The 10,251-nt window shown below is 46.5% G+C and overlaps 1 protein-coding gene across 1 annotated transcript; it reads left to right on the forward strand.

Moving 5' to 3' along the window:
* Positions 1 to 243: 243 nt before the first annotated feature.
* Positions 244 to 8,691, forward strand: LOC104497373 (NADH-cytochrome b5 reductase-like; the record flags this gene model as incomplete). The annotated part of the gene is made up of 5 exons (XM_010140613.1): positions 244 to 392; positions 1,591 to 1,678; positions 4,800 to 4,904; positions 6,569 to 6,772; positions 8,441 to 8,691. Coding segments are annotated over 5 exons (750 nt in total), but the record flags the coding sequence as incomplete, so codon positions are not given.
* Between the last annotated feature and the right edge of the window lie 1,560 nt (positions 8,692 to 10,251).

Raw genomic sequence — 10,251 nt, forward strand, 5'->3', positions numbered from 1 at the left:
AAAAAAAGTGTAATTAAAAAATGGGGGGGGTGGGAATGCAAGATCCCAAAACGTGGACTGCAGAACATGGTAATGAATCAGCAGAGGGCTGGAACCTGTGCTGGGCCCCAGCGACTAATACACGTTCTTCTGGAGCCCTGAGTATCTCCGGCACTAAATTAGCGCACGCGTTTGCTTCCAAAGAAAAATGAAATAATAAAAGACACCATCTAACCGAGTAATTATTTATTGTTGTTCTTGCAGAGCAGTAATTCAGAGCTGAATCCAGATACATTTACTGCATTCAGCATAAGCTCGGTGGAGCAGCTAACAGAGGACACCTACCAGTACAGATTTGAATTACCGGGAAAGAGCAGCCTGCGATTGAGTTTAGGACAACATATCGTGTTAAGGTATTGTTCTCTGTGCTAGTTAAACAGTCTGCATTATGTAACCTAATACGCAGGTTTTTGTCAGTAGACAAAGGCTTCACACGGGGCAAATCATAATTTCTGTACCTCCACAATGACACAGATGAAAGAAACCGTGAGCTCGCTGGGTCTGCTAATTTTACGGTAAAAGCCATTCCAAAGCTGTATTTTTCTTCTGCATTATCCTTGCATCAGTGGGTCAGAAAGAACTAGGTGTGATTAAGAAAATCCATTTGCAGAAAGAAAGGCTCAAAGGATAGCTGTTACAACAGATGATTTACTCCAGCATGTTGGAATGAAGACAATGAGCTCCGCTTACCCCAGAGCGTGGTATTTTAGGCCCTGTATCGTGGGGTAATGCAGCAGCCGGGGTGTAACCGCCAGTGTCCAGGCATTTCCTGACTGGGTTTCCAGCACAACAACCCTCCTGTGTACTTTATTGCTTGCCAGAAAGGGGCCACCTGGGGAGAGTTTATGTCTCTCTCAGCCATCTGTGGTGATCATTGCCAGATAGAAAAAGTCATGTTATGATGCCATTGATCTGTATCTGTTGACGTTATTTGTACGTTAACAGCTGATGTGTACAGCTGGCTGCTGAAAGCACACGCTTCTCCCTTCAGCCATCTCTCATCATGCAGCAGAGGAAAAGGTTCAGTCACTTCAATCAATGACCGCAGTCAGCAGTAAAGAGCAGGGTGGATGTATGCTATGGGAAGAGAAGACTTCCAGGAACATACAGTGTGTATCGATGACACCTCAGGTCAGGGCTGTGCCCTCGCTTTCATTATTTAATCACCAGATGCTGTCCCAACACAGGCAGTAGACCCCAGCCCGTAAGGAGCCGCAAACTTAACCCTGAAATCATTTTCTCTCCCCTTTGCCACTGTTGCGCATTCGGCTGTTTCTCACAAAATGGCTCAAACGTCTTTCCAGAGGTGTTTGTGAAGAGCTGAATGTGTGGTACAGCTGGGGCTACCACCGGGAAAACGAAAGGTGTATTTAGCCATTATGTTCCCCCTGGATTTTTACCTCTGGAAGGAAAATGTTCTGCGTCTGTGCACAGGCTGGGCCGCTGGGAAGACGACTTGCTGCCTCCCTCGTGTCGCCAGAGCAGTGCAGGTATTTGGTAACAGCAGTCAATGACCCAAGTCACAGCGAGTTCCTGTATTTCTCTCCTCAGAGGAGTGGTGAATGGTTTGGAGGTCCAGAGAGCCTATACTCCGATTAGCCTGGGGAATGCGGAAGGGTACTTTGAAGTTTTAATGAAAGTAAGTAAACCTGGACAATATGGGTTCGAGTCCAAGGTGCCGGGACTGTTTCCTTTAGAACCAAGCGTGATGTCAGCAGGCAAGTGAGACTCTCTCAAATTCCTCATTGTTTCTGTGTTGTTTTGAAGCAGTTGGGCTTTGCTGATACAACTTGCAGTTTTTCCCACAGAACTGAAAGCAGAGGAAGGTGACACTCAAACCAATGCTTTGCAACACGAGCTCTGCTGAGCTCTTAGGAGAGCCTCTCGGGAGCCCTGTGGTCACCAGTGCGGAAAGAGGTGCCCACTCCACTTCCCCGAGTGCCTGTTGTCCCTTCAGCCTGTCTTTGACATTGCCCCCAGTCGTCAGCCCAGTTGAACCACTGACTTTGGGAAGTCTTTGCCCACCCATTACCCTCCCTCCTGCATTTTGCTTTCAGAACACTCCTCAGAAAAATGTTTCATCTTGTTTGACAATGTGGACGGACTGTAGTCAGCTCCTTCTGGTTTGTGGGCAGGGCTCTGGAGCTGCCTGCAGTCTGAGAAGCTCCCCGTGGCCCATGGGCACAGGCTGCACCTATCAGGGTGCATGGGGTGGCAAAAGAGCCCCGTTTTGGACAATTTGGCCCTTCTGGAGGCCATCACAAAATGCTGGTTCAGTTCAAAAGAATTTTATAGGAGAACTAGGCTGGGAATTTGTCTGAACAAAGTCTGCAGAGCCCTCGTAACTGGTTACTTTCTGTGGAGAATATAGAATTGAAGAAGTTTTTTCCAGTGCTGCATTTGTATGTCACTCGTGATTCCTCAGGGCAGACCCAGACTTCGGGATGGGTGTGAAATGCGGAGAGCTGGGTGTCCCAAGGGGCTTGTAGAAAATGACCACTTGTCCTCTGCCTGTCTTCCAGGATTTCCCATTTTGGGATTTATTATGCAGCGTACATTCAAACACAAACCCCGTTCTTTAGAACAGTGTATAGTTTCTCTAGGACACCCGTGGGAGGGTCATTTCACCATTCTTGTGGCAATTGGTGTGTGGCAGGGGAGAGAAGTGTTGCATTTGAGTTGCCTTAATAGGATACGTTCACAGGATGACGGTGAAATTTCATGTATACTCGCTTATTACTCACGGGTTTTGCATTTCAATAATAATAGTAATGATTGTAATGATAGCTTTCCTTTATATAGAACCTTTCATCCCAAAGGGAGCGATAGTTATTCTCTGGCAGTGACAAAAGAGGTTGGTAACACCCAGAGTAAAGCAGCCATTTTTATAACTCACCCTGTAGGTTGTGGTATATTTCACACTATTCAGGCAATTTTGAAAAGTACTATATTATTATTACTGTGCAATCCAAGCACTGTTCAAACCCTTCTGTCTCCTGTTATTACAGCATTGCATTTGTGATACTACAGTTAAGAGTGAGGGAGTTGCCATTTACAGGGCATAACCTTCTTTTTGAGTGATTTTATAATGTTAGGGTTTCTCTCCATGTAAAACTGGGTGTAGAAGTTTTCCCCCAGGAGTTAATTATTTTTTTCCTTTTTATTTAGAAAGAATCATTTTAAACCCTCTCAATCACTTCTCACTTCAATTTTTGGGAATAATTCTGGTGAAAGAAGGATTTGTTTAGTTTCCATTACCCATGTCCACTGGGAATAAGCAGGAAGCGGGGTGGACTTTTGTAGTTTTGCCTTGGGTTTCCATGTATGTGTGAGGAAGGTAGGTGTAAAATACTGCTCCTTTGGTGGAACTGCACACTCTTTGCACAAGTCTTAGTACCTGCCCAGAGTCCTCTGCAGCTAAAATGTTTCTGACAGTGACTTGGAGCTTGAATGTGTCTGTTACGCATTTGCCTTTTGAGTGTAACAACTGGTTCTTAATATTTCAGGTACCCTGTTTAAGTGAGGTTATGCGGAGGGGAGGAGCATCTGTGTTCTCTATTAGCTGACACTGCTTGCAAGCCCCAGCCCATGCTGCCTCACTCACTTTTTCTTTGCTGCTTTGTGGTTCTCCAGTTTCGTTTGCCTGCAGTGCAGCTTGGTGGCCAGCCAAGGCACTGGGCTGTGGAGCTGGGCTTCTCTCCAACGCGCACACAGAAAATACCCCAAAATACTCTTCTTTCCTATGGGCTGGAGGCTTGGAAGGCTTCTGACACGTCCCAGCTCTTGGCCTCTGCTTGTGTTGCTCTTCCCCAGGCTTATCAGTGGCATCGCTGCTGCGTGAGACCCGTTGTCTGTCACGGCTGTTGGGTTTATCTGTTTGGACCAACCCTTGTTCTCCAGCCAGATCCCACACACTGTGGCTGTTCCTTCGTGCGCATTTGTTCTCTTTAACCATGAAGTGGTCTTATATATCGGACATACGTGCAGCACATAGCGCCAGGGCTGCTTGGATGAGCCTTCATTTTCCAGCCTCTCCTTGCTTCTGTTTTCTAGCAAGCACTGACCCCGCCTCATCAGTCACGAGCGAGGTTAGTGTTCCTGCAGGCAAAAGCCTCCAGAATACTGTGTGTGCCTGGTAGAAAGTATGGCAGATTTTGCACATATTTTTCTTCCGTGAGGCCCAAATTAACAAATTTTTTTTGAAAATGTGGAGGTATTCCTTAGCATCCAGATGATCTGGCTGAAAACAAGAGGTTTAAAAATGAGAAACCTGCCTTTGGGTCACTAATTGTATCAACGCAGCATTGGGGAGACTGCAATAAAGCAAGAGCTATGCAGTGTTTACATAACTATCAGTACCCAGCAGGCATTTCCAGACCCTGTACCCTGAGGTCTGGAGAACACTCGAAGGCTTGGACAGTGCTTTGCATTCAAGACACTCTTCTCTGTGTGCTTTGTAAGCAAGAACCCTTGATAAGCTCTTTCCAGTTTTGGAGATACAGACTGCATGAAAGTGGGTTGTGTTTACATTATAGTCAAGCTGGAATGGATCCAATATGATTTAATTTAAATGTCTTTGTTTTGGGTATAACTTTGAGTTATTTTGCAAATAGAATGATCTATCTTTCTTTTTAAACGCAATGAATGTTTTTTTGTCCCCTTCTTGTTTAAATGTAGATAACTTTATAATTGACTTTAAGCTGGGAAACTTTCCAACAGAGTATAATTATTCTTTTTTTTTGTGCCATGTTTTTTATTAGTGCTATGAAGCTGGGCTTATGTCACAATACATAAAAACGTGGAAAAAAGGAGACATGGTCTTTTGGCGTGGGCCGTTTGGAGGGTTCCCATATCAACCTAATAAGGTTAGTTCCCTAAGAGACACAGGATGCCTCAGCTTGTGGCAGCTGGCTTTGTTTAATACTCCAAGGGGAAGACATTGATTTGATTACTCTTTTCATGATTATTTTAGGGACTTCCTGGGTTACCGTAGAGTGCTGCAGCATTAGCAGTCAGCTGGAGAAAGTCCACCTTACTGAACTGCAGAATATTTAAGAAGGAAGAGGAGAGGGAGATGGTTGGGAGGCTGGGAGGTGTTAGCCAGCCTCTCTGTTCATCGCTGGCCGTAGAAGTTCCTGATGAGTTTAACAAAGGGAACTTCTTTTTGCACCAGCAATGAGCGTGGATCGGTTTTTGCCTTGTTTGAACCACGTTGCTGGTTTGTGACTGAGCATGAGCGAAGGGGAGGTGTTGATCTTTTTCTCTCTTGGGTGTTTCCTGAACTGTAGCAGCTCCAGTGAGGTGTCGCGTCACCCAGCCACTCTGTGAACGTTGATCCTACCTGCTGATACCAGGTTCAGCAAAGAAAGGCAGATCCAGTTTCAGGGGAAGGCTTCTCACACATACTGGTTTGCTTACTTAATTCTGACCTTTCCAGTGAGGAGCAACGTGGAAACACTGGTCATTAAGATCTCAAAGCCGTGGCTTTTCTTCTCCCCACTGCCCCCACCCCAACAAAAGTAAGGCTGTAAAAACCTCAGTGGCCAAACTCCATGCAGAGCAATTGTGTTCTGTATCCTGAAATATTCTCCTTGCTCTTTTAGGCTACTGTTCCCTTTTCTTGAAACCTTCCAGATAATCATTTGGGACACAACATGGCAGTTGTGCCTAGAAGTGGCTGCGTTCAGTGGCTGGGTGATCTGTGTACATGCCGTTTGCAAAGCACCTGAGCAGTCTTTTGCAGCAGAACTGCTTGTTGTTTAGGAATTATAACACAGGTCCCGAATATTCATTTCATAGTAAAATTTTCTTTGGTCTCTATTTGCTGCCAGTAGAATAGGACTCGGGATTCAGGCAGATCACAATAAATGTGAAATCCATTCGCAATAAACTGCCGAGTCAAAACGGAGCACGGGCAGTCTCTGAGGAGACTGAAATCCCAGTTCTGGCATTGATGCATTGGCTGGCAGCTGGGAGAGCACTGGGAACCTTCTGCCATCCTATGCACAGCACTTTACTGCCTCAACATCCCTATTGTGAGCAGAGTGAATGTCCCCCTTTGCAGGTGGGAAGCACTGTGTGCTGCTGGAAAATCTCTGAGAAAGGGGAGAGAATATGTGGATCAGGATGGGCAACAAACCTTTTCCTCCAGAGAACACTCAGGAGCATCCAGGGTAAACACAGGGATGGTTTCCAGTGGGAAAACAACACGTGGTGGGTCAGCAAAGTGTACTGCAGAATTTGAAACTGAAATATAAACTAACTGAAATCAACACTAGAGTCAGGATAAATGATTATGTTTGCGTAAAATACAGTTTTGTTAGATTTCTCTGTGAAACCCTGAAAGCGCTATCTGTCTGACATCCTTTGCAGAAAAATACGTGCCAAGATTTGAATTTTCTTCATGACCTTCTGTGATCTGTTCTCTATCGAGGGGCCCATCCCCAGCGCGGCAGCATGGAGTTGCTGACAGTGAGTACCTCCGCTTTAGTCGGCGCAGCTCATTCAAAACTCTCTCTTTTGTTGTTAGTATGGAGAAATCCTCATGCTGGCGTCTGGTACCGGCCTCGCACCAATGCTGCCCATCCTCCAGTCCATAACAGATGATGAAGAGGATGAAACCTTTGTAACTCTTGTTGGCTGCTTTCGTACCTTTGACAAAATTTATTTGAAACCTCTTCTCCAGGATTTGGCTCGATACTGGAACGTGAGAATATTTTACATACTAAGTCAGGTAAATACGTGGATGTGAAGCGTGTTTGTGTGAGAGTTCTGGGTGCTGGGTGAGCCTCTGCCTCCCTTGTTTTTTCTGTCAGTGTATTCTTAATTCTTTCCCAGTCCTCGAGGGTATTTTGCGATCCAGTAGCTGCTCTTCTTAAATCTGCCACCTATTCTCACGCCGCTACCACTCGAGAATTTCAGGGAAGCAACTGTCACTGCTTCTTCCTCTTTACCTCCTTGGTAGCTGTTCTGTTGGGGTGGACTCATTGATCCATAGTCACAGTTGGTTATTATCCCCCACTTCGTGTGGTTGCTGTTGCACCTAAACATTTGCACGAAGAAAACTTGACTCTGGAAGACTTGCAGCAAATAAACTATTTCTTCTTTTCCTAATACCCGTGCCTTAATCTGTCCTTATCTTCCATTCATTGCTCATGGCTAGAGCTCTCTTCTTCTAGGATGTTAGTACCAACTTCCCAGCAATTATTTTTCCCAGCTGACCCATTTTTAAACTTCTTAAAGTTGTTTCCCCCTCTGTAAAATGGCTTTTTCCTGCCAGATCCATGGGATAAGGGCATGCCTCTCAGTGGTCTTACACTTTGAGCAGTCTATTTCATTTCCATTTGGTCCCGAAGTTGCCTGTGTTCTGCACAGATACGGTAGTTGAAAATTATTTCCCTCAGAAATGAGGATTCATTGCAGGGAGGATATAGAAAGAATTATTTATGCTAAGGGAATGAATCCCATTGCATTTTTAGTTTCTCAGATGAATCACTTTTTGTATCTCTCATGGTGGATCAGCCTCATACATTATGTTCCACATATGGCCTCAGCAAGATGAGATTGGATACGGAAGAAAGTACTTGCGATTTAGGCACCCCCTCAGCTACATCATAGGAGCGTAACCATACTTGTCTCTGGTGACATAGCTTAAATACCCTTTTCAGGACAGTGCTGTCTCTAGAATGTGAGGAGGTCTTGAAATTCAATCAGTGAAGGACAAGAAACCCATCTGACCCCTGTCAGCACTGTCTGCCCCATGTGTACATCTCTCCCTTTCTTCTCCTCCCTTAGCAGGCTTGTTGTGGTCCAGCACTGACTTATGCCTCCTCCCTTTTGGGATTATTTATCTGTCTGTCTCAGTATTTCTCTCTGCTGCCTGTCACCACCACATCTGAGCACCTTCTGCTTCTAATTAATAGCAGCCAGGGAGTCCCTCCTGGATCTGACACCCTGGGATCTAACATTTCTCATGGGATCAGAGTTGTCTTTGGAGGAAGGCTGGCTGCTATCCGTTGCAGTCGAGGGAGATGGGACAGAAAGAGGCTTGGGAATGGAAGAGGCAATAGAGAGGAACAGACTTGGGATTAGGACTTGGGAATGGAAGAGGCACACTGGGAAGCGCTTCTCATAGGAGAAGGTTCTGCAGTGTTTCTCAGCAATAGTTACACTCTGGTTGTGTTCAGTCCGCTCTGACGGAGCCGCCAAGTCTCATGATGGGGGAAGGTTTAATCTGGGCTTTGGAAGAGGAACATAGTTCTTGGGATGGGTCAGTTGTACCCAGGTGGAGTCGCAAGGGTGACAGATGTCCTGTGCAGTGCCCTGAGGAGAAGAGGGAGACTGGGCTGTGAGCAGCCGGTTGTCTTTTAACATGGCACACTGTGAACCTTTCGTCTTTCAGGAAACATCACTGGAAAAACTTCCTTGGAGCTATCGGGGAAACACATACACTGGTCGTCTCAGTGAAGACTTGATGAAGACGATAATAAATTCCTGTCGAAGAAAGCCATTTGTGTTACTCTGTGGCTCTTCTGCATTCAATGAGGATATAAGCAGATATTTGAAAGCTGCAGGAATCGAAGAAAATTCCTGTTTTGTCTTTTAGCAGGATATTCCTGGCTAAGGAACCTTAGGCCAGGCCTTGGACATCCTTGTTTCTCTGCAGATGTTGTTTGAATTCAGTCATCTCCATTGACTGAGTTCCTTGTGCATATGCTTTCGTAGGCCTTTGGATCAAACGTTTATCTCCAGTGTGGTTCTGACTTGAGAGCGTTTTAAGGATCAGGTGCCACTCCAGAGTGGCTGCTAGGATCACCCACACCTCAGGGAGCAGCACGGTGATGATAATGGAAGTCTTCACATGCAGCTCTAAGGGAGAGATCTCCTAAGGGTACCAAAAGCATCCAAATACACAGCTCTGCTGTCATCTGAAGGCCAGCAGCCAGTGTCCCTCTATGTGAAAAAGCATCCGGGTTGTAGCTGCTATCGGGGAGGATGACGGGATGGCTGGTTGCTTTCCATGCCCCCAGCGGTTGTGTAATAGCCCTGGTTCATTAAGTCGAACCTCTTTTCAAATAAACAGCTGTTTGTTTTTGTCACAGGACTCTCAGCAGTGCCCGAGGGGTCCCCTATAAGCATAGGAGGACAACTCCTGAGGAGTGAAAGCCTCACAAGGTTTTGCTGGGGCAGAGCCGAGGACCTGCCCCAGGGGCTGCCCTGGTACAGCAACCAGCCTGGGTGCCCTGGCCCCTTCCTCCTCTTTCAGTCCAAGGTGCTGCTGCCTTTCCTCTCAGATACCGGCTGTCTGCTCTTTTACCTTCTTAGACCCCTGTGTTTGCTAACCTCACCTGGAAGCACAGCCTTTTTGCACTCCTTTGTTTTTGTGTTCATTCCCGGTTCACCCCGTGTTGGTGTTTCCCAGGCTGTGACAGGTGATGTTGTGTTATCATTCGTGCCTCCTTTTTTACCTGTATCAAATACACCAAGGAGATGTAGTGTAAGAGTTACGTTGTGGAGGTGCTCCTGCTCACCGTGGGGCTGATGAAATAGGGAGTTGATTTCTCTGGTTGCTCTCGCTACTTTGGCCTTAGCTAGGAATGCAAAGAAAATATTTTCCTCAAATACTACATACCCTGGTGCCAAGGGTTACATACCTCTTTCTTCAAACCTTACATACCTCTTTCTTCAGCAAAACCTTGGAGTGGCAGAATATTGAAAAATCCACCCAGCCTTTTCGCAGAGGGCTGAAGTAAAACTTCACGCTCGCTTTGGAGAAGCGAGAGCTTTCGCTGTGAAAGCTGGGACTGTTCCTTTAAACGCAACCCCAATATGTCTGGGTATTTCAGCACATATGGGCCACCATGGTTAAACCCTGCCCAGCTGGTCTGGCCGTTCTGCTGCGAAGCCTCCGTCTTTGTTCGTGGCGGAGAGGGAGGGTGGTGAGAGACAGAGCAGGCTGCGAGTGCTGCAGGTTTCAGTCCTGCAAAAGCGGGCTGCAGCAGAGCGGGAGGAGGAGAAGCATGTCAGCTCCCACGCCGGAAGGGATGGGGGTCTTTGCGAGACGTTCTCCGTGGGGGACATGATGTCCTTGGAAGGGTGAACTTGAAGGGGCTTTTAAACCGCCTGTCGGCACTTTGTTTTCTGCCCTTCTCTCCCTTCCCCCTCCTGCCTTTTGTCATCTCTCAGGCTGGCTCTCAGACGAGTCCGCTCTTC

This window comes from Buceros rhinoceros, unplaced genomic scaffold (genome assembly GCF_000710305.1).
Source record: "Buceros rhinoceros silvestris isolate BGI_N320 unplaced genomic scaffold, ASM71030v1 scaffold11317, whole genome shotgun sequence".
Taxonomy (NCBI): domain Eukaryota; kingdom Metazoa; phylum Chordata; class Aves; order Bucerotiformes; family Bucerotidae; genus Buceros; species Buceros rhinoceros.